At 42.8% G+C, this 26,498-nt stretch overlaps 2 protein-coding genes across 4 annotated transcripts in view; both read left to right on the forward strand.

The window, feature by feature from the left end:
• Positions 1 to 87: 87 nt before the first annotated feature.
• dcaf13 (ddb1 and cul4 associated factor 13) lies at positions 88 to 10,659 on the forward strand. Of its 2 annotated transcripts, none has more exons than XM_029115402.2 (11): positions 88 to 231; positions 1,691 to 1,890; positions 3,601 to 3,708; positions 4,483 to 4,572; positions 4,844 to 4,999; positions 5,128 to 5,205; positions 5,390 to 5,472; positions 6,215 to 6,379; positions 6,480 to 6,615; positions 9,109 to 9,272; positions 10,200 to 10,659. In XM_029115402.2, exons 1-11 carry the CDS (start codon positions 192 to 194, stop codon positions 10,285 to 10,287), a joined length of 1,308 nt encoding a protein of 435 aa, XP_028971235.1. In that variant the 5' UTR covers positions 88 to 191; the 3' UTR covers positions 10,288 to 10,659. The 2 variants fall into 2 exon arrangements, with proteins under 2 accessions (XP_028971235.1, XP_028971234.1); XM_029115401.2 differs by lacking the exon at positions 88 to 231 and adding an exon at positions 939 to 1,454.
• Positions 10,660 to 12,924: 2,265 nt separating this feature from the next.
• Positions 12,925 to 26,498, forward strand: part of rims2a (regulating synaptic membrane exocytosis 2a) — a 193,429-nt gene continuing 179,855 nt past the window's right edge. For both annotated transcript variants that reach the window (XM_034288998.1, XM_034288994.1), the window contains exons 1-2: positions 12,925 to 13,103; positions 13,714 to 13,892. In XM_034288998.1, the coding sequence (XP_034144889.1) occupies positions 13,729 to 13,892 (164 nt within the window). In that variant the 5' untranslated portion in view covers positions 12,925 to 13,103; positions 13,714 to 13,728. The remainder of the gene's footprint in view (positions 13,104 to 13,713; positions 13,893 to 26,498) is intronic.

Raw genomic sequence — 26,498 nt, forward strand, 5'->3', positions numbered from 1 at the left:
CTTCGACACAAGCTTCATCCGTTCTAGCCGTAACCGTGTCACGGTGAACATGCGCGAAATACGTCTGTGTAGCGCTGTACTGCGCAACTCAAATGCTCAAACTAACCAGTGTCATTTGTTGTTGTAGTTGTCTGTCTTGTACGTGCTCTAGGTCATCAAAACCACTTGCTTTTTGACTTTCATTGCTTGCGATGATAGTGGATCTACTACTGAACTATCCATCCCAAAATGGTAGGCTTACAAATAGTCCAGGAGTGAATCTTTAATTTCTGAAACGAAACGGGTCTGCTCCTAAAATATATCCCATTAGTCTGTTGCGTTTAGTATGCGTTGCAAACGTGTTCTATAGTCTCGCGATGTTGATCCTTTGGGGTTTGGAATGTGCACCAAAAAATCAACATAAACTTCATTGTAGAAACTTTTGTAGAAACGCCTATAGAAACTTTTTTGGAAACAGTGTTGTAGTTTCTAGTACAATATTTCATTTATGTATATTATACATTTTATGACAGATAGTTGGTTATAGGCTCTAAACACTCAACCAACAGTAAACATGCATGTATAATAACCAACAATGGACAGGTTGCAACATCAAACACTGATTACGAAGTAATGCCTTTTTGTTTCCCCCAAAAAATAGAAAGCTATTTTCTACAATGTTTTGGGTCCTGTTTCAGTTTTGCAGTTCATGGGGAGAAGCTACAGAAATGTCTAGCTGACTGGGTTTAAAGTTCATGACCTGGAAAGTACACCTGATGTTAAAATATTATCAGTCTTACTGGCCAAAACAATATGTAGTGCTCTTTACGATTCTATACGTATTCCAATTCATAATTGTGATTTTAAATCATGTGTCTGCTTCGAGCAAACAACTAAAAATCAGTCATGGGAGTAAACTTTCTGAAAAACATAAATTCATTAGTTCTTCAGCTATCAAATTATTAACAGATATTAACAAATTCAAAATACAAATATTTGCCATTTGTTCAGAATCAGTAAACGTGTGGATAAATAATATTGACAAAATGGTACAGTATCATGAAAGACAATATTGCGATTAGTATCTAAATCAATCTTTTTCCCATTACTAAAACAAAATGGGTTTTGTAAACATAATGTGGTCAACATGTAGTTGCAAATTAGACAATGTGTATGCCCATACACCTACTTGGTAAGAGGAGTACGGAAGCTCGGGAGGAGTACATCCATACGCATGAGCAACACATTTACACTTCCGGCAATGAGCACTCAACTTCCGGTTGGTGTGGACACAGGAACATAGAACACATTTTAAATAAACACATGGCAGTTTGAAACGTCAACCTTTTTGTTCAAGAGGTTTAGAGCTTTAAAAATACACACTCGCGTTTGACAACATTACGCAATGAAAGTTAAAGTGCTTTCCCGGAATCCTGACGACTATGTCCGTGAGACAAAGTTGGATATCCAACGTGGTAAGTGTAGTATTTTAACTAGCTAGCCGGCTAGCACACATTTATTAGTTAGATAATTTCATCCAGTCCATGGTTTCGTCCTGAAACGTGGCCATTTATATAGACATGTATATAATTATTTTGTATACTATTTTGGCTTGTTGACGAAACTCTCCATTGCTCCGTAGCGTTGTATCTAGCCTCAATCAACACTCACTAGCACAACCTATTAATGATTTTTTTTCTGGAATCTATAGTACCAAGAAATTACGACCCGTCTCTCCATCCGTTCGAGGTGACAAGAGAATATACACGCGCCCTAAATGCCACCAAGCTGGAGCGGGTGTTCGCTAAGCCATTCCTGGCTTCTCTGGATGGCCACAGGGATGGGGTAAACTGCATGGCCAAGCACCCTAAGAGCCTCTCTACAATCCTGTCTGGTTCTTGTGATGGGGAGGTAATGGTCTACAGCTATCCAATTGTACAGTTACCTAGTTAGCAGTGGTCTGGTTAATGTGTATTTTAGTCATCTAGCAGAGTCTTAATCAATACTACTTAGCCTACAGAAAGTGCTTGGTGAGACAGATAAATCTATCATAGAAATACACCTTTTCCTTTCAGTGTTTGGTATACAGTACCATTTAAATGTTTGGGGTCATGTAGAAATTTCCTTGTTTTCCATGAAAGTTTTAATAGGAAATATAGCAAACTGAATAGGAAATATAGTCATTGACAAGGTTAGAAATACTTTTTAATTCTTGCTAACCTTGACAAATTATTTTTAAAGAGTTGTACACAACGTTGTACGAGATCTTCAGTTTCTTGGTCATTTCTTGCATGGAATAGCCTTCATTTCTCAGAACAAGTATAGACTGATGAGTCTCAAAAGAAAGCCCTTTGTTTCTGGCCATTTTGAGCCTGTAATCCAACCCACAATTGCTGATGCTCCAGATAGTCACCTAGTCTAAAAAACACCAGTTTTATTGTTTCTTTAATCAGCACAAAAGTTTTCAGCTGTCCTAACATAATTGCAAAAGGGATTTCTAATGCTCAATTGGGCTTTTAAAATTATAAACTTGGATTAGTAAACGCATCAGGCCATTGTAACAGAGGACTGATGGTTGCTGTTAATGGGTGTCTGTAGATATTCCATTAAAAGTCAGCCATTTCCAGCTACAATAGTAATTTACAACATTACAATGTCTACACTATGTTTCTGATCAGTTAGATATATTTTTTTGGACAACATGAACATGGACATTTCTAAGTGACCAAAAATGTTGGAATGGTAGTGTATTTATGAATAAAACATCCAGCGTTAGAAATAGTTTAAAATATTTGTGTGTTATTGCATCCATCTATCTGTTTATTTGTGTAGAGTGTGTATATTTATTTACCTAAGTATATGTGCATTTGTAAAAAAAAAAAATGTTTTAAACATTTTGATTAGCAGAATATATAAAGAAATACTACCCTGGCCTGATTGTACAAGAAAGCAAGTTGCTTAACCAAAGCAACAGACAAACATTGAAGAATTGCATTGTTGTTTAAAACTCAACTCAATGGTACTGGTTTTAATTTCTTAGATCGGCATGTTTTTGGTAACCATCAAAAGGGTATGTGTGTAGAAGCCTGATGTTGGTTAGCTACAGGGTAGAGATTTGTTAACGTTGTGTGTGTGTGTGTGTGTGTGTGTGTGTGTGTGTGTGTGATGTTAGCTAGAGTATAGCCACTCTTTCTGTCTGAGGTCATGGCACTACTTGACTAAATAGGTGAACTAAACAAGGAGCTGATGTTGTCAACCTTTATTTTTTTATTAGAATTCTCTGTGTTAAGGGATGGTGGGCGTTAACAATGGAGGAGAATGTTGGTAAAATTTATTTCCAGCGCTCGTGGTTATTTGCTGTGCGTCACAGTTATCAAACAGTTCAGTGAAATGTATTGTTTTTCTCAAGGAGGCAGTAGTGTAAAATATCTGTGAAAGTAGTTGTCCTGAATTTGCACTCTGCTACCTGACTCTGTGACCTTTCTGTCATTAAGATGTGGAGAGGGTTGAGCTGGCCCAGATGAAAGTGGACACTTATTATGTTGAGGTCAAACATATTTTAGCATTGATATACAAACTGTTAATATTGTAAAACTAACCTTAACTTCTTATGTTCCTCAGTTGAAGCTTTGGAATCTCACCAAACGTGAGTGTGTCCGTACTCTCCAGGCTCATGAAGGCTTTGTTAGGGGGGTGGTCGTCCGCTTCTGTGGCTCCTCCTTCTTCACGGTATTGTATTTTTTTTCCATTATCCAGTGTGAAATTCACTGGGACAGGCTGTAGCTAGTCATTATGCAATGGAAATCTTGAATTGTACTTAGTCCGCATGTTCTTTTTCCGTCTGCTTTAAATATGCAGTCTGGATCTTTTGCTATTCAAAATGTTTTTTTTTTTCCAACCTCCTATTTTGGGCTGGATGTGTAATATCATGTTTATAATATATAAGTGAAATCACAATCTTGTTTGAAAGCAAGTATTTTTGATGACATGGTGTACAAATCAGCAAATGCATGACATAGTCATGGGCAAAAATAGCTGACTAACTTTACGTATTCTGTGGATTAATTAATGATATCACATGTCTATAAAGATTTACTTGGTCGGAGTCTGTTTCTTGTCCGTACATTCTGGAATCATACAAGGTTAAGTTACTTTTCTCTGTATTTTGCTAAACACTTTGTTTTGCTTATTTTAATCTCATTAACTTGGGAAACAGTGAAAGAATCAATGATTTAGCTTGAAAAAGGCGTGCAAGTCAATGATTTAGCACTCAAAAGGCGTGCAAGTCAATGATTTAGCACTCAAAAGGCGTGCAAGTCAATGATTTAGCACTCAAAAGGCGTGCAAGTCAATGATTTAGCACTCAAAAGGCGTGCAAGTCAATGGCAGTCAAGCCCACAGGCCTCACAGTGGCTGGGCCTAAAACTACATGTCTGCAGGAAGACTGGTTTAGCGCTTAAATTCCTGTCAAAATAAACATGCTTTTGTTTTTCTGAATGACAGATTGGTGATGACAAGAATATCAAACAGTGGAAAATGGAGACCCCTGGATATGGAGAGGAAGAGGAACCTATCAACACTATTCTTGGGAAGGTACGGAGGAAGATTTTGTCATTATTCTGCTCAACCAATGTCTTTGTGCGTCTTTGTGACCAAACCTGAGTTCATTGTGCAACACTCTAAAATGTACATACCAAGGAAGACTCAACTCAACAATGTAACCTGATGATGACTTTTTAAATCTTTCTCTAGTACCAGTGCTTTTAGTGATGGTGATGATGGCTGTAATGTATTCCCTCTAGTTATGAGGGTGAATGCGGAGTCTGCAGTTCTAATTTAATACACAGACGTCTTGTTCCTCCAGTCTGTGTTCACCAGCATTGACCACCACCATAAGGACGCTGTGTTTGTGACAAGTGGCCAGCAGGTAGACATCTGGGACGAGCAGCGCACCAGTCCCATCCGCTCCTTCTCCTGGGGTGTGGACAGCATCAACTGCGTTCGCTTCAACCCCGTCGAGGTAGTCAACCCGCTCAGTGGGCTTTCCTATCCACGTTCAGTGTTTTAAATCCTTACAGATATTATATGGGCAGGGTTTGAGACACAAATATTTTTCAAAGTTCTCGACCACCTTCCCTGTCTTCTTAGACGGAGCTTCTTGCAAGTTGTGCCTCTGACAGAAGTATTGTGCTGTATGATATGAGAGAAGCTGCACCTCTTAAAAAGGTAAATTTCTCCGTGCTTTGGTTTGACCTGCATTATAACTTTCCCCCCCATTGAGCGTCCTATCGTTTTCCCAGTGCATTGAGATACTGTCCGTCCCTCTGTTCTTACCACACCCTGTTTACTGATTAATGCCTTGTGTCTGGTGGTCAGCCATCTTCAACTGAATGTGTCAACTTCTGTCTAGGTCATCATGACAATGAGAAGCAACACTTTGTGCTGGAATCCCATGGAAGCATATCACTTCACCTGCTGTAATGAAGATTACAAGTGAGTGACACAGAAAGGACCAAAGCATGCTGGTTTAAGTCCCCATGCAGTCTTTACATTTTTTAAAGTGCCCCATTATGCACACTACATTCTCTTGTTTTCTTTAAAAAAAAAAGAAAATATTATCTTTATCCATCAGTGTCCTTGAGACCTTGAAGTATCTAATTCTGTTGGTGTTAGGGAACTTATTTCAAGAGATTTACATAAAGATCTGATTGGCTGAAACCTACCCCTTTACCCAGATCATTGGTCTATTGCAAACCCATCAGCCTTATGATATCATGCAGTTGACCAAACTCATTGTCCCACCCTGTGAAAACTCCAAATTGTGGAACCCCAATCAATTCTGGCACATGCCGTATACAAGTTGAGCTTTTCTAACATCTCCTTAGACGTCTCGTGGGCTTACCTCGCAAGCCGCAGAGACCTTTTGGGCTCCCCAATGATGTTTTTGCTGTGACAGAATGTTTTTCATGTAGATAATCATTATTTCACAAAGTTCTATCACATAGCGTTAGAGGGGGAACAGCACTGTAACCCTCTGAGCCTGCACGTGTATTAGCTCAACTCTGCCCCCCCTGTGGGAGAGAGCTGCCTGCAGAGAGAGACGGTCCAGAAACTCTTAGATATTGGTCGTTATTCCCTTTTGCAGTGTGGAATAATCATTCACACATTTTGGGGAGGTTAGGATTTTAGTATGTCCCCAGTGTATTTGTTAACCCTCACGATTTCCCTCCTTCAGTCTGTATACGTATGATATGAGGTACCTAGACAAGCCCTACACTGTGCACATGGACCATGTCTCCGCCGTGCTGGACGTGGACTACTCTCCAACGGGACAGGAGTTTGTCTCTGCCAGCTTCGACAAGTCCATCCGCATCTTCCCCAAAGATGGTGGCCATAGCAGGTTAGTGGTGTCTGGGTTCATGGCAGTGGGTGTGCTTGTCTAAGTGACTCTCTGTATAGCTGCGGCCATTCACGTTGGGGTGGGCATTTCTGATCCGCAGGGAGGTATACCACACCAAGCGCATGCAGCATGTCATCTGCATCAAGTGGTCGTCAGACAACAAGTACATCCTGAGTGGTTCAGATGAGATGAACATCAGACTATGGAAGGCCAACGCCGCCGAGAAGCTGGGAATGGTGAGACTTAGTCCTCTTCCTCTTGTGTAGAACTAGTGTATGTCCGTCCAGTAACTTTCCTGTGGGGATAAAAGGGTAGAAAATAAAAGGTGTAGTAAAACAAATTTGTGTGCCCCCATTAACCCGTAGGTCTGGGTGCTAATATACTAATGCATTTGTTGGAGCTGCGATTTTTGATCTTTGCGTTTTGTGAGTTTCGCTGGATTCCTCAACCCGCCATGGCCTGAGGCCCACCACTGTCCAGTCAGCGTGGTGAGAGAAGGGTCAGGGCCCCGTGTGTCAAGCTGCCAGCGGTAACGACGGTGGCACTGCCAGAGGTTCTGATGGATGCTGAATGGCTTAAAACACTACCACTTTCAATAAGTAGAGTAGACCAATAGGGACTGCAGAGTAGGGCTGGTGAATGACTGGAGCTCTTCACTACCAAGAGACAGAGGCTGGCTAGTCAGTCAGGGTAGCCCTATAGAGTGTCCCTATAGGGTTGATTTCAGGGAATAGTTCTCTTGAATATAGGTAAACTTTTATTGTCGTTATTTAAAAAAATATTTAAAATCTTCCCCTTTCCCAATTTTGTCAAGTGTTATTTGTAGTTACTGCCTTGTTTTATTGCAGCAACTCCAATGGGTCTTGGGTCAGTCAAAGATTGAAGTGTCCACTGAAAATACGCTACTTTGGCATTAGTAGCAGAGCCCAGACACGGACCTGGTTTGCCATGGCGAAACTACAGTATCTTACACCAGAGGGCTGCTTTAGAGCTGGGTTTCTGCATAACCTGCAGGCCCCAATGGAAATCATTGCAATACAGTCAGAAAAACCTTTCTTGCCTTGCACATTCTTAAATGGCAAATGTTTATATATTGCCATCACACTCTAGGGTATTGAATACATTTGTTGCATTATTCATTAGTTTCTTGCTTGTTCTACTTTGGCCATTTATTTCTTATTCTCCCCAGTTTGGTCAACCGTTGTGCTGTGAGGCTCGTGGAGCATGTAGGTGCTCCACCCGCCAGTAGGAGGCTGTGATAAGGAAGTCCCTACTAACTATACTTCCTCCCACCCCAGGTTTGATAGATGATTTTGCTTTGGATAGACTAACCATGAACATCTAGCTTTAAGGTTGCCCACTTCAGCATTATACAGCGTCATGAAAATGGACTTGTCGCCTTTGTCTTTCCTTCTCTATACCTCTTTTCAGATATTAAATAAACATTTAAATAATGTTTACCTAAATGCACACAACACAAGATGTATATGCTTAGTGCAATTTAACTTTGACGAAATTATGTGCATTTCCTGAAATGTCTGTCTGTGTTGCTTTTGTTCAAGAATTCATAGACCTAGTCTCCTTTAAAGTCCTCTTTCATCTTATGCTATCATTTTGCCTACAAGCACCAATTACAATGGAGATGAATGGACTTTTTACTGTGCCATTACCAATATCCATCCAGCCTTCATTCTTCCTCTGCTTTACTTTGCCTTAATGCAGCTTAACGGTGGAGAATTGGCCAACTTTTGGCACTTGTTTTACTGTCAGTGTATAAGAGATTTGTTATGTAGCGTTGCACTTAAACAGATCAGACAAGCGCAGCTCCTATCAGCAGTTTGAATCGGCCCAATCACTTAAAGAGAGCGCCCACTGGAAATAATTAAGCATTGACAATCAAGTTTAACTGGAAGGGTCTTTAATTAAAGAGAAATGCTGAATCAAGGCAGTGTGTCCGATCTCTGGTGTAGAGGAGGATGTCTACATTCTGAGCTAGGCACTACAGACGTAACCGTCTCAGGTTATTGATTCTGACAGCTTTCTTCAACTTTGACCCGTAATCATGCGGTGTGACCCAACACAGGTCATTGTTTTTTGTTTTTTTTAAGTGTCGATCTTTCATGTTTCTTCGAGGAGTAACCATGGCGTTGGCTTTGTAGGGTTGGAAATAATTTTAACAAAATTAGAGACAAATCTTTTTCATAAGTCATAAGAATCAGGTCTTTAGGACCAAGCATTTTCACCCTGTTATAGCTTAGTCCTATGTGATACACAGTGTCACATTCAAAATACCTGAAGAGTCCGGCTATTGGCTGTTAGAAGACAGACCTCTGAGTGCGTTCAACCAATCAGTGTCGCCCTGCTTCTTTTATCCCACTGTAAATGTTGTTGCAATTTTCATAAATAACATTTTACAGGCTGTCTCTGCTCTAAGGGAAGCAGCTGGCTTCAACGTGATCAGCAGCTATTAGCTTTTCTCCGACAAATTAAATTTGAGAAAAATCATTGCTTTTAATTAGAATGAAAGCACTGGAATGAGTGGCCACTTAACGAACCTCCCAACCACAGCTGGGGAGAATGAGAGGGAGATGATGTTCTTTATGAGGGAGAGGAAGGGGGGGGGTGATAGGGGGGTGTATTGAACGCTTGTCAGTAGGTCTGGATTCCCCTCAATCTAACCTTTTATCTGCCCCCCCCATTTTAATGAACCCCCCTACCCGCCGGTCTAGCTAGCACCCAGGGAGAAGGCAGCTGTGAACTACAACCAGAAGCTGAAGGAGAAGTTCCAGCACCACCCGCAGATTCGCCGCATTGCGCGCCACCGTCACCTGCCCAAAGCTGTCTACAGCCAGGTCAAGGAGATACGCATCATGAAGGAGGCTCGCAGCAGGAAGTATGGGCTCCTTCTTTACCCCAAACTGCTTTCTCTTTTCATGTCCTCTGCCTTAGAATTGCCTGAGAGTAGGGGGTATGCCCCCCGGGGGGTTAGGGTAGGGGGTATGCCCCCCGGGGCGGTAGGGTAGGGGGTTGCCCCCCCGGAGCGGTAGGGTAGGGGGTTGCCCCCCCGGAGCGGTAGGGTAGGGGGTTGCCCCCCGGGGCGGTAGGGTAGGGGGTTGCCCCCCCGGAGCGGTAGGGTAGGGGGTTGCCCCCCGGGGCGGTAGGGTAGGGGGTTGCCCAGGGCTGTATTGGCATTATAGGTTCCTTGGGGGAGTTGTTGGAAGGGTTTGGACCTTAATGGTGTCTGTGACGTGGACAAAGTTGCCTGGTCTTTGTCCTTACCATCTGTGAATATGGCAGGTCCTCATAGTGTCCATGGAGTGATTTTGTGGACATGACCCATTCCCATTCTGAGTCCTGTCAAGACACTACTCTGATGGATAAATAGGACATACAGATTAGGATTTCCCCTTCTGAAGCTCCTTATTCATTAACACTAACGTCACTACAGTGAAGTGAGGATCTCATTAATGGTTTGACGATTCATAAACTATTAGTGCTGTTTGGTAGTATTGTGTTGCTAGGTGGTATTGTGATGTCAGCCATGTGTACATAGGAGCTGTAATGATGGCCGTGTAGGTTCAGGTCTTTGTATCGTTTAAGATGACGCCAGCATCAGTCAATAACACGGTTTATGACTTTAGGCCACCTGCCTGGGTACATCTCCTTTGTTTACTCTGCTAATGTTTCTCTCGGTCTCTCTCTGTCTCTGTGCCTGGCTCTTTCTCTGCCTGTCTCTCTCTTTCTGTCTCTGTCTGTTTCTCTCTGTAAATATTCTCATGAGTTCTGATGTTTGACTTATTCATGGTTATGTGTGTTCCAGGGAGAGGAACGTACGTAAGCACGCCAAGCCCGGCTCCATGCCCGTGGTGACGGAGAAAGAAAAACATGTGGTCACTGTGGTGAAATAGAAGGAAAGGGTCAGTGTGACCTAAAGGACTGATTAGATGAAAAAGTGATGGATCACCTCCGGTTACATCGACAGGTTGAAGTGGCTGGTACTGAATCTATGCCAGGTTGGCCTCTGACAAATGCTAGCAGCTGACCAGTTTAGAGCACAGGTATTAACCTTTGGTTTTGTGCAGAAGTTAGTATGGCCCCACTCCGTATGCATCTTAACAATTTAATTATGTAAATTGTTGATTGTGTTTGTACTGTTTTGTATTTGTTCATATGCAGATAATACATGATGATTCTAATGCCAATAGTTTTCAGACATGGCATGAAAGTGTTTTTCTTTAAAGATGAAGCTCCAAATTAAAAAGTTCTGTTGTAAAACAAAATCAATGAATGCTTGTGTCTTACATTAACTACACTGCTCAGAAAGGGGGACACACTTAAATCACACATCAGGTCTCGATTAACTATATATATTAAAGATCAAAATCTTTACTGAACGTTGTGTAATTCATTGAAAACAAAATGATGTAACGATGGTCCGTGGCAACCTAAATCACCAATCAATTGAGGGCTGGATTCAAACTCACTGAAAATCAAAGTAAATTGTTTAAATCCCAGGCTTTTCCAACTTGTGTGAATTTTGTCACATCAACCAGTGTGTATGGACCCCACAACATCTGGGCATGTCCCTGATGCAACGGCGGATGGTGTCCTTGGGGATGTCCCAGACCTGGATCAGGACATCAGTGAACTCCTGGACAGTCTGTGATGCTGCTTGGTGGCGTTGGATGCACAGATACATTACGTCCCAGAGGTTCTCAATTAGATTCAGGTCTGGGGAACGTGAGGGCCAGTGAGTGGCATCTATGCCTTCGTCAACCAGGAACTGCCTACACACTCCAGCCACATGAGGCTGGGCATTGTCCTGCACCAGGAGGAACCCAGGGTTCCCACTGCACCAGCTTAAGATCTGACGGTCTGAGGATTTCATCCCGGTACCTAACAGCAGTCAGGGTACCGTTGGCTAGCACATGGAGATCTGTGCCTCCAAGGATATGCCTCCCCAAACCATTACTGACCCACCCCCAAACTGGTCATTCTGGATGATAATGATGCAGGCAGCATAAAGTTCACTATGTGTCACTAGACTCTTACACATCACATGCTCTGTGTGAACCTGCTCTCATCTGTGAAGTGAACGAGGCAACAATGGCGGACCTGCCAATTCTGGTGTTCTCTGGTGAATGCCAATTAAGCTGCATGTTGCTGGGCTGTGAGTACAGGTCCCATTAGAGGACTTCGGGCCCTCATGGAGTCTGACAGTTTGGTCAGAAACGTATACACCAGTATCCCGCTGGAGGTCATTTTGTAGGACTCTGGCAGTGCTCCTCCTGTTCCTTCTCGCACAAAGGAGCAGATACTAGTCCTGCTGCTGGGTTGATGACCTTGTACGTCCATGTCCAGCTCACCTTGTGTAATGGCCCATCTCCTGGTATCTCTTTCATGTTCTTGAGACTTTACTGGGAGACACAGCAAATCTTCTTTAGACAGCATCTGTGGATGTGCCATCCTGGAGGAGCTGGAGTACCTGTGCAACCTGAATGGGCTGATGGTACCGCCTCATGCTATCAGTAGTGACAAGGAAACTAGCAAAAGTAGAAAAAAATAAGTGACCACCACCTGCAAAACCATTCCCTTTTCGGGGGTTGTCTTGCTGTTGCCTCTCCAGTGCACCTGTTTGTCACTTTAATTTGCACCAAAACAGGTGACATTAATTACCAAACGCTTATGCTTCCTAACTGGACAGATTGATATCCCTGAAGTTTAATTGACTTGGTATTGTACTGTGAGGATCTTGTTCCCTTAATTTTTTTGAGCAGTGAATATGGTCCTGGCTATTGTGATTGAGTTGGTTGGTTTTGTATGGTAACACATAGAAATGCCACATCTTGGCATTTCTTTGATTTCATTTGGGTGATCTTGTGCTTAGGGCATTGCCGCTAATGGACTTAACGGTCTTAATGTTCTATCCACTTACTGCAGGACTGAGCCACGATGCTCCTGTCTTATTCCATCATTTTAACCCTGGTTGTGTTGTCAGGGTGTTGCACATGTTTGGACTAAAAAGTAAATAAGCGAAATCCCGAAAAAGCTGATGAATCAGTGATAGACTTGTGTTGTTCAATGAAAAACAAATGATAAAAGTAACCGAACGTGTTATCATGCTAACACAAACACTTAGACAAAACTTTACACATCCCTTTAGAGAAAACAATTTCTGAAAATAACTAATCCAATTTGACATGGTGTTCATCGCATAACATATCGGACAGCGCCACAGTGCTGAAATGCAAATTTGTAGTTTGACAGTTTTCTCTTGTACTTTCAATATACAGTGCGTTTTCACATAACGTTCCTTAAGAACGTGCTTTTTAAAACTAGTCTAGTAAAGACCTTTCGTTGTTAATATCTGGTCCAGCTGCCAATGTTTTCCAGTCCGTGTTTTGTCAAAGCACTCTGTCAATGAACATACGTCGACATGCGCCCCTCGCGCTGAGCTTTGTTCTACGCTTCCCTCTCGCTCCGCCTACTCTTCCTATAGGGATTTTTTCATTGCATCCATTTTTGTGCATTTAAGAAATCTCCAAGAATTAGCAACCTGGTGGAAAGCGAGAAAGACAGAGTGAAGGGATAGGACTCGAAAGAAAAACAAACAAGGAAGGAAGAAGGAAAGAGGCGACGTCTTTATTTCAACATGAGACTATACCCATTCTAAAGGATGATAACGATGGGTTAGACAGGATATAATATGATTGCAAAATAAAAGGCAAGTTATCTATTTTGTATTTCTCTAGCCTTTCCGAGAGTGCCGGAGTATAATGATATTTGGAACGTTTGGTTCCTATAGACAGTATATTTTGGTAGCCTAATAACAGCAAGTGGCCTCAATACAGCATTTAAAATGTATGTCTCATACTGGAACTGGGAAGCTTGTGTAAGATATTGTTTGTGATTTAAGCGAAAATTATGTTGACTATTTGCCTTGATTTCCTCGCCGATGTATCCTCTGTTTTTAATGTGAGCTGTAGCATGCTACTGGACCGTTACTTCCTCATCAGAGAGCGTTTCTTCCTTGAGTGTATAAAAAAGTATGTCATGTAAAAAGAAAAAGGAAATAGTGAAATAATTCTTAAAGCCAAAATATTACGGCATAGCTGAGTGAACAATCCAGACGAAAAGGTTTGCATCAGGTTATTAGCCGATGCTAGTAGGCGAGTTATGATGATAAAGACCAGAATCACATCAATGGAATATTGCAGCATATTGGAGACTAATAATATAATTAAGCAATTTGGCAATTATATATCGATTAAAATGAAATCTTGTTCGTGATAGTAGTTCTTCCGTCATTGTTATTTTATTTTATATCTTTTTAGCAATTGTGTGTAGCGATGTCAGCTCCACTCGGGCCCCGTGGCCCAGGCGCTCCCCCGCCGGTTGGAGCCTTACCCGACCTGCCGGACCTCAGTCACCTCACCGAGGACGAGAGAAAGATCATATTGGGGGTCATGGACCGACAGAAAAAGGAAGAGGAAAAGGAACAGTCGATGCTAAAGTAAGCCATTATGACTAGCTATCGTTGAACGTGTGAGAGAGACCGAGAGGGCAGAGAGAGAGAGAGAGAGAGAGAGCGAGAGAGCGAGCGTGAGTGAGTGAGTGAATCAGAGTGGGGACAGCGATCGCTAGCTCTCACGTCAGCTGTGCTCGTGCAGTGCTGGGTTGGGGTAACCCTGTTGTAACTCTGGTTGTCACGAGCAGGAACTGATCACATTGCAGGGTTACGTACGGCGTGCATACATTGCCTTTTCTAATTGGCTACTCGTTTGATGTTGATCTCCCTACAACAACATAGCATATTGGCTGTGCATTTATATGTGTATTCTCCAGTTAAATATACGTGTATTATGAATTGAAACAATCGGTTCGACGAAATATGCTTCAGTTGCCTTAAGTATTTAACACACTTTGCGTTTGAATCCTAGGCTACTATGTAAAGCGGCCTTCTCACACTGACTAGTTGGGTTGGGTTAGCAACGGGCGCCATCTTCGTGTAAAATCATGTTACTTCCTAAATATTACACAACCACGGTTAAACATTGTTGCCTTAAGAAATAATGTAATATATACTGTATGACTTCACAAACAGTTTGTATATATTCAACAATGGCCTTTATGTCATGCTGCTTTGCATCCGTGCTATCGAAACGGAAGCGTTGCCTCCTGTGTGTGCAGATGGAGCTCAAAGCATTTCAGCACCACCGCGCTGTCCAGTTGGAGGCGAAGAGCAAAGGCATGTTGTTTATTTTTCGTCAAAGCGGACGCGTGTTAGACAGCAGATCATTTATAGCTTATCACAGGCCATGTGTTGTGTGTGATTTCATTTCACGAGACATTATTGAATACAACTATCTCAATTTTTTGGCAATAAAGTGGAGCTATTCTCACGACACTTCATCACAGTTTCTGTTTACGTAGGCTGTTACTTATAATTTATTTTTGTTAAATGTCATACTTTCCTCTATTTTACTTGCATTTTGAGATGATGTTGTCAATTTACTTATATCTTTCCCCCTGTAAATTTGATTATAGTTCTCTTCAGAGACTTCTAGGAGTTCCCTTTTAGATGTGCCCTATGCTTAGTAAAATAGTCAACATGCTGGTTTGTCCAGAGACTCTGATCATATTCTGAAATGGCACACAGCATTCTGGAGCCCAATTGGCACTGCCCAAAGCATGAAATAAAGGGCTGTTTTAGATGCGCACCTAGACCTTAGTACGTTCAGCGAGTGTTGTGTGTCCGACTCATTCTCAACTGTTTAGGGGCATTGAATTCTGCTGTTTTCCACCATTGAGTAAATATTTACAGTTTGTTCTGATGCAGACTGGGTAGGAAGTAGCCTATAGTGAAACAATAATGTGGCATATATGACTCATAGACTCAATGATAACAGCAAGCAGGCACACAGGCCACCTCAGTTTGTACTGCTGCCTGGGTGTGAATCATCCCTGGCTCTTTTTCCCATTGCTGAGTGCTTTTTGTCCCCAGACCCCCCCTCCCCCACTCTTGGAGGTAAAGGGATTGTCAGCTTTAGTCACTCACAGCTATGCAGGCTGCCAGTGATGTCACAGACTTGCCCAGCAGGCCTGACTGACTGTGTGCAGCAGGGATGCAAGCCTATACCATACAGGCACCCTGGTCACTCAGTCACTGTCTCTAAAGGTCATCATTTTTAGACACACTGGAACTAAAACACATAACTGGGGTTCTATGGGATTTATTTCTAATGCAGACATACAAATAATGCTCTTAGTAGCACAGATAGTGGTTTTATTTCAAATAAATGACGCATAGTTGTTTGGTGAATCCACTTATTTTTAATTGTTAACTCCAAATGGGATTGTCTTCAAACTAAGCAACTAAATCTAAAAAGCAGTTGAAGGATCCCCCTCTCATCTTTCCTCAGTGACCAGGGCCTTGCAGTAGAGGCCACCATAGGCAGACTTAAGAGAGAGGTAACAAAATGAGGTGGAAACAGAGCTACACTTCTCAATCTCCTGCCAAATGTTTGGCACATTAGAGCCACACATTTCTCTCAATGCATACAGATCCATAATGAAATCAAACATTTAAAATGCCTTCATCTATTTAGCAAAATACTGCATTGTGTAGCCACACCATGAGAAAAGGGCTATCTTGTTAAATTGAAAGTATGAGATGAATAAAGAGATACAAAGGCAGAGAGAGAGAGAGTACATGATTTTGTATTGTAAAAAACTACATATCCATGCCAATAAAAGCCCTTTGAATTGCAATGAAATTGAATGGAGGGAGAGAGAGAGAGATACAGAGCCTCCAGGTGTGTTGGGCTTGCCAAGTCCCTGTCATCTCACTTGAGGTGCTACAAAGACAATTGCTGACAGTTCAGAGGAGGGCAAGGAGAGACATGTTTTTGCTTCTTTTGACTCCCATGTCATTGTTACTTCCTCACCGCGGGTCCTCATCTGTGTGCATATTAGAAAAGATCACTACAAATGACTTAGCTTCCTACTTTGTGTGTAGCGACATGAAGGAAAACCCATTGACCTCCCAGAACCCATGTGTCTGCGTGCTCTCTATGAACAACATCAATATGATGCAACGTGAAGGGATTATAGGCAGTGCACACTACTCCAATTAACTAAGCATCCATCGCTCCAGGTGCACTGGAGCTTCAAACAGACTGTAGCTAGCTAACTAGCTGTAGGCCTGCTGCAGCAGTCGGCCAGCATCCCATGCTTCACTGAAACTCAGAGTGTTGCAGAAATGACAGATCTGGAAACCCTCCTCACCCAAACACACTGGGATGCAGTGGCCCAGAGACCTAGCACCACAGGGAGGATCCGCAGATCTGCAGCCCAGGATCAGCAGCCATGTTGGGGTAATCCAAGGGGCCTAGAATAGGCCAGTGGGTCCACTTCTTCCAAAGACCTGGCGCCCCACGGTTGAGGAAACCCTGTCTGCAGCCACTGCCCCCCTTTGGTCCTTGTCTTGTGGGTTGACTCATTACTCATGTCCCAGGGCTCAATAGGGGCCTCCACTCCTCCACCCCTCCACTGACAGCCCTAATTACAGCGGTTGCCTCGTGTGAGGGACTCCCGCTGAGAGAGAGCTATGTTGGGGATTAGACGTCTGCCACCATGAGCTGTCTTGGTCCTCCACCCCCTGTACTGCACCATCATTAGCCAGAGAGCAGGGCCTCAGAGGATGGCCTATACAAACTGCACAAGCCACTTGTATGCCAGTGGCCATGTTAATAATTAATGAATGCCAGTATGTTCCTGACGATTATGATGGTATTAAGACTAGCCTTGACTTCCTGTCTGTCCACATACTCCTCAGACAGCAAGATTTAACATTAACACACATTTCCAGAGAATTCTCTGTGTCAATAGTGGGTCAGACTGTCTTCTCTGTGTCAGTAGTGGGTCAGACCGTCTTCTCTGTGTCAGTAATGGGTCAGACTGTCTTCTCTGTGTCAGTAGTGGGTCAGACTGTCTTCTCTGTGTCAGTAGTGGGTCAGACTGTCTTCTCTGTGTCAGTAGTGGGTCAGACTGTCTTCTCTGTGTCAGTAATGGGTCAGACTGTCTTCTCTGTGTCAGTAGTGGGTCAGACTGTCTTCTCTGTGTCAGTAGTGGGTCAGACTGTCTTCTCTGTGTCAGTAGTGGGTCAGACTGTCTTCTCCGTGTCAGTAGTGGGTCAGATTGTCTTCTCTGGGTCAGTAGTGGGTCAGACCGAGTGACCTATATGGTTGTGTGTTGGTTGTGTAGTGGATATGTACAGCAGGGACCTATGTGGTTGTGTGTTGGTTGTGTAGTGGACATGTACAGCAGGGACCTATGTGGTTGTGTGTTGGTTGTGTAGTGGACATGTACAGCAGGGACCTAAGTGGTTGTCTAGTGAGGTGAAGAAGCATGTGCATTGCTCCAAAGCATCCCATTGGATAGTGTATACACATGCTTGCTCACTTCCTTTACCATGAGAAGCTTCTCCTTTCAGTGCTTACTTCCATCCCCCTCCAGACCCCCAGGAGGGTGGGGGCTGCTTGACTCTGTGAAGCAGAAAGCATGCCATATAATGGTCTTTGTAAGAACAATGGGTTTTAGCGAGTCTATGTTAGGATTTGGATAGTTTAGTTTGGCCTGACAGATACACTGGAGTCTAGTTTGAAGTAGACCAAGGTTGCCACTGTGGTTTGACTACATCTCATCTCTTCCACAAGGTTTTCTTCATTCTTATTCTGTGCTGTGTTTCTCTGGCATTCACCATCTTTTCCGAACCATGTAATGTCCCTCTGTTTCAGAGGATCAATTACATGGGAAATTAAACATGTTCTTAAAGCAAACTGGTTCCATTCATGATTCATGCATCTCTTAGAGCTAACCTCACCTGGCCCTTTTTGGGATGATGTGGTTCAGCTATAGGGTTTGTTACCATGTAAGGTCCACTAGGCTCTGTTTCATGTCACCTCGCTGGCTGAATGTCAGAAGCAAGTGGAGGGAGGGAGGACGTGGTATCTGGACCCTCCAGCTCAGCTGAAACCGTTGGTTATGTAGTGGTTACGTAGTGGTTGTGTTCAGCAGTGTTTGTGGTTTCTGTTGTATGAAAGGTGAAACGGCTTGTGTTCTGTGAACTAGCTGGCTGGGCAGTGAGTGGCTCATGGGAGATGATATCTGAAGCTTGTCCTGCCGCTGTTGATATGACAGGAACAGGACAGCAGGCCCATTGACAGAGAAATCCCAGCCGTCATCTCAAACAACACACGGCTAGCTTGTCTGGCACAGGAAGAGCCCATTGCCTCCAAAGCTTTGTTCTTTTTTAAACACATGGACCTGCATTAGACAGAAGTGCCCATATGCCCATATTCAGATTTGTTCCATTCTGCTCCCATGAAGTCTCCTGAAAGTTCCTTATATTTGCCTGGTTGATAAAGTATGAAAATGTGTGATGGAAATGTACAGTTCTCCCCACACCACAGTGTTTGCATGGTGTACAGTACTGAAGAGTATTTCTTGTGGTCACATTAGAAGCAGTATATTGAAGGGCAGAGTATGGCCCAGGCAGAGCTCACAGCACACAGAATACAGCTCCTGGCGCAACACTCTTACATAAGCCTCTGACAGAGAGCATGCTGGGAGAGGCAGCCTGGGCGTCCGGATAACGGGCAGTCAGCACTACTGAAAAGGGACTAAGAGGGAGAGACAGAAAGAGAGATTTACTGGCTTAATGATTGGCTGACTAACTCACTGACTGGCTTAATGATTGGCTGACTAACTAACTGACTGGCAGGATGACTGGCTGACTAACTCACTGACTGGCAGGATGACTGGCTGACTAACTCATTGACTGGCAGGATGATTGGCTGACTAACTCACTGACTGGCAGGATGACTGGCTGACTAACTCATTGACTGGCAGGATGATTGGCTGACTAACTCACTGACTGGCAGGATGATTGGCTGACTACCTAACTGACTGGCAGGATGACTGGCTGACTAACTCACTGACTGGCAGGATGACTGGCTGACTAACTCATTGACTGGCAGGATGATTGGCTGACTAACTCACTGACTGGCAGGATGACTGGCTGACTAACTCATTGACTGGCAGGATGATTGGCTGACTAACTCATTGACTGGCAGGATGATTGGCTGACTAACTCACTGACTGGCAGGATGATTGGCTGACTAACTCACTGACTGGCAGGATGATTGGTTGACTACCTAACTGACTGGCAAGATGACTGGCTGACTACCTAACTGACTGGCAGGATGACTGGCAGACTAACTCACTGACTGGCAGGATGATTGGCTGACTAAGTAAACTGGATAAAATAAATACAAAGAGATATAGGGCAATAGAGACAAAGGAAAAAGGGATTGTACATGGCTTTTGAACCAACCAGTGTAAACATGTTGAGAAGGACAGAATGCACTGTATAATGTCCTATCAGTGTGAACCTACTATATCCTATTAACATGAACCCAGTATTAATATGAACCTAGTATGTCCTCCTCTCTGTGCTGGTTAAAGGCGGTGTGAAGTTTGTTACTACAGAGCAGCTCTCCTCTCTGTGCTGGATAAAGGCAGTGTGAAAGTTTGTTATTACAGAGAAGCTCTCTCTGTGCTGTTTATAGGTGGTGTGAAGTTTGTTTTTACAGAGCAGCTCTCCTTTCTGTGCTGGTTAAAGGCGGTGTGAAGACAAATAAACAGACAGGAAGGCAAGCTTCTCAACAGTATAATGGGCAGTGTTAGCTAGCTCCCGGACAGCCTAAGAAGTGTCACTCTCTGGCCAACTGTGTGTGTACCTTTAGGTGTCTTTCCCCTCTACCAGTACATGTGTGTACTACAGCGGTCTAATGGGAAGACTCTTCTGGAGCTTGTGAAAACTGTATCAGACAGAGAGCACCAGACCAGGCTGAGGTGAATGAACTACTACTGGAGTCTCAGTTCCAGAAAGGTGGAGAGACTAGAGGAAGTGACAGAGATGGGGGGGTATGAGAGCGATGGGAAGAGGGTAGGGAGGGGGGGTTTGACGGTGGGTAGCGCTGGGAAACCTTTTTGCCTTGTTAGCTGGATCTGTGGCTCCCCTTTCCCCATCACACAGAGGAGGCCCATGATAAGCCCTGCAAAATAAGACAGATATGTACAGTTCACACAACCTCTTGACCTGGTCTAAGTTTGGTCCATCATTTGATTGAGAAGCGCGGGGATAGGGGTGACTGCAGTTCCAATCAGATGGTTTATTCAGTTATTTTCATGTGTATGTATGTCTAGGTAGATCAGTGCTTCTCAAACCGCTCCTGAGGACCCCCAGTCACTCCAGTTCTCGATGTATTCCAAACAACTTTTCTAGTTTCAGGCCGGCTGGTTCAGGGCTTTAAGGAAATGTGACACCTGAGGCTCTCCAGGAGAGGTTTGAAACCTCTGAGGTTGAGTGTAGTGGGAAATACGGAGGAGAAAAGTCATAATAACATCGCCACTAATGTATGCCCTAGTGTAGGCTACAGTACAACTATTGTGTGTATGTGTGTTTGTGTGTATGTTTGTGTGTGTGTGTCTGTGTGTGAATATAAAGCGTTGATCCTGGGCCCGACCTCTTGGACTGATGTCCAATGGCGGAGGGATCTACAACTAATCCCTTAATATCACTATGCCTCGCTGAGATACTGCCCCCGTTACCATGACTACGCTAAGATGGTTGGATGGGTTTCATGGCAGAAGGTGCAGTCCCTTCTCCAGGAAAACCCAGAAAACTCCCATGTGACTTCCACATTGTGAGGAGACAGATGTTTGGAGCCTGAATGTGGATGTTACTATAACGTTTGCACGTTTGTATACTAATATAAGGTCAACTGCTGCAATGTCAACAATGGGGATTTTTAATAGTGTACTATATTTAATTCTTAGAGGTTGCCATTAAAAAGATAAGACACAGGATTTCCTGACTGCATGTAGAGGAAAGGCTGTGCAATCATTGTCATCTGGGTCAGAGTTACATTTCCTGACAAAATGTAAATTTTTTAAAAACTATTTGTTATTTCCGTAGTTTTTAAACCATCATTCAATGTTTCAAAGACCTCTCTAATGGAAATATGCTACCTATCCTTTTGGGGGAGGACACAGAGAGCTCTGGATTGGCAGACCACTAGATTGATGAGGGACAGTTTTGCACAGACCACAAACCTGTCATATGCCCTGGTTATTTAGTGTGGTTATTATAATTTTGGCTGTTCGTTTACTGAATATTGTTGTTGCTTTAATGATATTCTGTTGCAAACTCATTAATGTGGTCTCCTGATATGCTTTACCAATATGTACATTGTTATGTCAGGCTGGAGTGAGAGGCTGATAGAGAGATACAGAGAGACCTGTAGAGACCAAAGAGTCCTGTAGACTGGAAGGTCACAACTTGTCCCCCTAAACAATTACATTTTCTTGATGGAAAAATGGAAATAGATATAAACAACATTATAACAACCTAACAAGAAAACCATTTTTATGGAGGAAACAGAAAAAACCTTAACTAATGATTTCAATGATTATTTAAAAGAAATGACTTCCTTCCAACTTAAGCAAACTTCTAAGATGTGGAGATCTACCTTGGAAGATCACTGAAGAACTATCAGTTTTACAGAACAAAATCTGTAAAACTGAAAGCAATAATATGTGCTGACAAGAACATGTTTATATACACTGCTCAAAAAAATTTAATGGAACACTTAAATCACACATCATGTCTCGATAAATTAAATATATTAAAGATCAAAATCTTTACTGTACATTGTGCAATTTGTTGAGAACAAAGTGATGTAACAACAGTAAATGGAAACCAAAATCACCAACCGATTGAGGGCTGGATTCCAACTCACACTGAAAATCTAAGTAAACAATTGAAATCACAGGCTGTTCCAACTTACGTGAATTTAATCACAGCAACTCATAATGGGTCTCAGTAGTGTGTATGGCCCCCACGTGCCTGTATGCACTCAATGTCTGGGCAGGCTCCTGATGAGACGGAGGATGGTGTCATGGGGGATCTCCTCCCAGACCTGGATCAGGGCATCAGTGAGCTCCTGGACAGTCTGTGGCGCTACTTGGTGGCATGGATGTACAGATACATAACATCCCAGAGGTTCTCAATTAAATTCAGGTCTGGGGAACGTGAGGACCAGTCAATGGCATCAATGCTTTGTCATCCAGGAACTGCCTACACACTGTGGCCACATGAGGCCTGGCATTGTCCTACACCAGAAGGGACCCAGGGCCCACTGCACCAGTGCAATGTCTGACTATGGGGCTGAGGATTTCATCCCAGTACATAACAGCAGTCAGGGTACCATTGCCTAGTACTTGGCGGTCTGTGTGACCCTCCAAAGGTATGCCTCCCCAGACCATCACTGACCCACGCCAAACCGGTCATGCTGGATGATGTTATAGGCAGCCTAATGTTCACCACGATGTCTCCAGACTCTTACGTCTGTCACATGTGCTCAGTCTGAATCGGCTTTCATCTGTGAAGAGGACGGGGTGCAAATGGCCGGCCGGCCGGCCAATTCTGGTGTCCTTTGGCGAATGTCAATCGAGCCAAATGGTGCTGGGCTGTGAGCACAGGTCCCACAAGAGGACCTGTGCCACCCTCATGGAGTTTGTTTCTGACAGTTTGATCAAAAACATGCACACCAGTAGACTGCTGGAGGTATTTTTGTAGGGCTCTGGTAGTGCTCCTCCTGTTCTTCCTCGCACAAAGGAGCAAATACCGGTCCTTCTGCTGGATTGATACCAGTCTATGGCCCTTGGTGTTGTACTGTGATGATTATGTGTTCCCTTAATTTTTTTGAGCAGTGTTTATTTATTTACCTTAAATGTAAATGTATTTACTTCCAAAAATAAGATAAAAGCAAGCATACAAATTGCATTTGACTGTTAAGCATCTGTGGTCACTGTAATGAATGGGTGCGGGAGACCAGAGGGGATCTAAACGCAGACCGTAAACTTTAATGTTAGACCTTTCAAGCAAAACAGGGACCGCAGGACGGCTGAGTTCATCAAGAGCATTGAACAGAAAACATGGCAAAAGACCTGAGGGCAGTCCCAAAATCCAGGAGGACACAAGAATACCAAAATGCCAGAAAGAGTACCAAAATGAGATTGTGGAACAGAATACTCCTAACACATGATATGGCCTAAACAATAACTCACAAAGGATGACCGGCGAGAACCCCCACTTAATATCCCCCAAACTTTACACAGGTGTACACAATAACGGAGAGTGGCTGATGAGACGTCAGCCGGGGCGCGTTCAGAGGCGAACAAGGTGCAGGTGAGTGGCAGGTTGCAGGAATATCCCCATACAGGAGGACCACGAACAGCATGGGTCCTCACAGTCACCATGGAAACCACATCAACACACCACAGAGACATAGAATACCGAGCAAATTGAAACACAGAAGGAGAGTAAAAACTGTCTTAGAAAACCCTGAAACTTTTTGTGGAGTATATTACATAAACAGACAAGACCAACTGATTACACCAAAGGGACAGTATCCTAACCATTGAAGGGCTTTTTCCTTATAGCAGGTCGAAAAGACGAGCTACACCACACAGTTGTTGCAGTTTGAGGAGACAAAAGCTACACTAAACAGCTCCAACAGGTGTAGGAGCAGTTTCAACAGAGTTGCTGGCTGAATATACAGTGGATATAAAAAGTCTACACACCCCTGTTAAAATGCCAGGTTTTTGTGATTTTCCAATTTTAATGCGACCTATAATGTGAACAATTCAATTGGAAAACAAACTGAAATCCTTGAGGAGGAAAAATGTAAAATAAAAACCTTACAATAACCGGGTTGCATGAGTGTGCACACCCTCTCATAACTGGGGATGTGGCTGTGTTCAGAATTAACCAATCACATTCAAACTCATGTTAAATTGAAGTCATTACACACCTGCCATCATTTAAAGAGACTCTGATTAATCACAAATAAAGTTAAGCTATTCTAGTAGGATTTTCCTGACATTTTCTTAGTTGCATCTCAGAGCAAAAGCCATGGTCCACAGAGAGCTTCCAAAGCATCAGAGGGATGTCATTGTTGAAAGATATCAGTCAGGAGAAGGGTAGAAAATAATTTCCAAAGCAATAGATATACCATGGAACACTGTGAACACTGTTATGCCATATTTTCTTCACTTGATGATGACTGAGACTGGATGTCCCTCCAAAATAGATGAAAAGACGAGAAGAAAACTGGTCAGGGAGGCTTCCAAGAGGCATACAGCAACATTAAAGGAACTGCAGGAATTTCTGCCAAGTACTGGCTGTGTGCTACATGTGACAACAATCTCCCGTATTCTTCATATGAATGGGCTATGGGGTAGGTTTGCAAGACGGAAGCCTTTTCTTACAAAGAAAAACATCCAAGCCCGGCTGAAGTTTGCAAAAACAAACATCAAGTCCCCCAAAAGCAGGTGGGAAAATGTGTTATGGTCTGATGAAACCAAGGTTGAACTTTTTGGCCATAATTCCGCAAAAACAACACTGCCCACCCAAAGAACACCATACCCACAGTGAAGCATGGTGGTGGCAGCTTCATGCTCAGGGGCTGTTTTTCTTCATCTGGAACAGGGGCCTTAGTCAGGGTGGAGGGAATTATTAACAGTTTCAAATACCAGGCAATTTTGGCACAAAACCATCAGGCATCCGTTAGAACAGTGGTTCCCAACCTTTTTTCTTGGGGCCCCCCCTATGTACATATTCAACAATCCTTGGACCCCCCCCCCCCCCCCCAGCTATATATATATATATATAATTTTTTTTTTTTTTAATGCTATGCACATAAAACACACACACACACACACACTGTATATTTTATAAGTTTATGTTTTAATGACATTTTACATGAATACAGAGGAAATGTTTCTTCAATTTCAAATGTTTCCTTTTAGCCTAATATTTTAATTTTTACACAAAGTAAAACACAGTTGTTTCTTCTTTTCCCAATATTTTGTGTATAAACATGGAATACTGAATGTTATGAACGTAATGTTAAATATGAACGGTAGAATGCTGTACTTACATGCATGCATGCACAGATCCTTTTTTTACAAGGCTAATCATAACGTCAAAGGAAACTTTAGTGGCCTTCTGTAAATCACTACCTGCTCTTTCGAATACTTTTCTGATGTCTGTCGACCTTTTTGACAGAGCCATCTCTTTTTTTCTCACTAGGAATTCCTTATCTTTGCCGATTGTCTCTGGATGCTTCGTTTCCTGATGTCTTTTCATTTTGCTTGGTTTCATGCTGTCGTTTGCGAGTTTTTCACCACAGAAGATACATTCTGGTCGTGACTTGTCTTGGCCTTCAATAAAACCAAAATTTATATAGGTTTCGTCATAGTGTCTAAACTTTTTCTTTGCCTCTGATGAAGAATCACCGCATTTACGTTTCTCTGCCATTTTTCTTCAGTTTTTGCCGTTACGATGACAAGCACATTGAGCAAGTGACGGTGTGTGCGTAAAATTTAAATAATTATTTTTTATTTGAGATACTTTTTTAACTGCCTTTTCTTGGCAATGTAAACATATGATTTTTTAAAAACTTTGAAAAATATTTTTTATATAAAATTATTAGTGGGACATTTTATGCATATTTATTCACCTCAAAGCAGATACGCTCCCGCGCACCCCCTGTGAACTCTGGGGCCCCCCCGAGGGGGGCGCGGACCCCAGGTTGGGAACCAGTGCGTTAGAAAGCTGAAGATGAAGAGGAAGTTCACCTTTCAGCACGATAACAACCCAAAGCACACATACAAATCCACAAAAGCATGCAGCCTTTGTCAAACCATTCTCAATAGTAGGGTCAGAGGGGAATTTTTTGTTCATCATTATACAGTATACTCACAAACATAGACCTTTCTCCCAATGCATTTACTGTCAAACCATTAACACATCTGTCTGGTCACTGACACATTTCAGTGTTCCTGAAAAGAAAACAGACTTCAACTGAAACACATACAAAGCCCAGTAAGTTGTATAATATCTTTACAGCTCTGGATAAAAAAAAATTAAAAAAACTCTCTTTCCTTTCCAAAAAAGTTGAAAAGGAAGGTTTTGAGTGAGGAAAAG

Source organism: Esox lucius, chromosome 20 (assembly GCF_011004845.1).
Source record: "Esox lucius isolate fEsoLuc1 chromosome 20, fEsoLuc1.pri, whole genome shotgun sequence".
Taxonomy (NCBI): domain Eukaryota; kingdom Metazoa; phylum Chordata; class Actinopteri; order Esociformes; family Esocidae; genus Esox; species Esox lucius.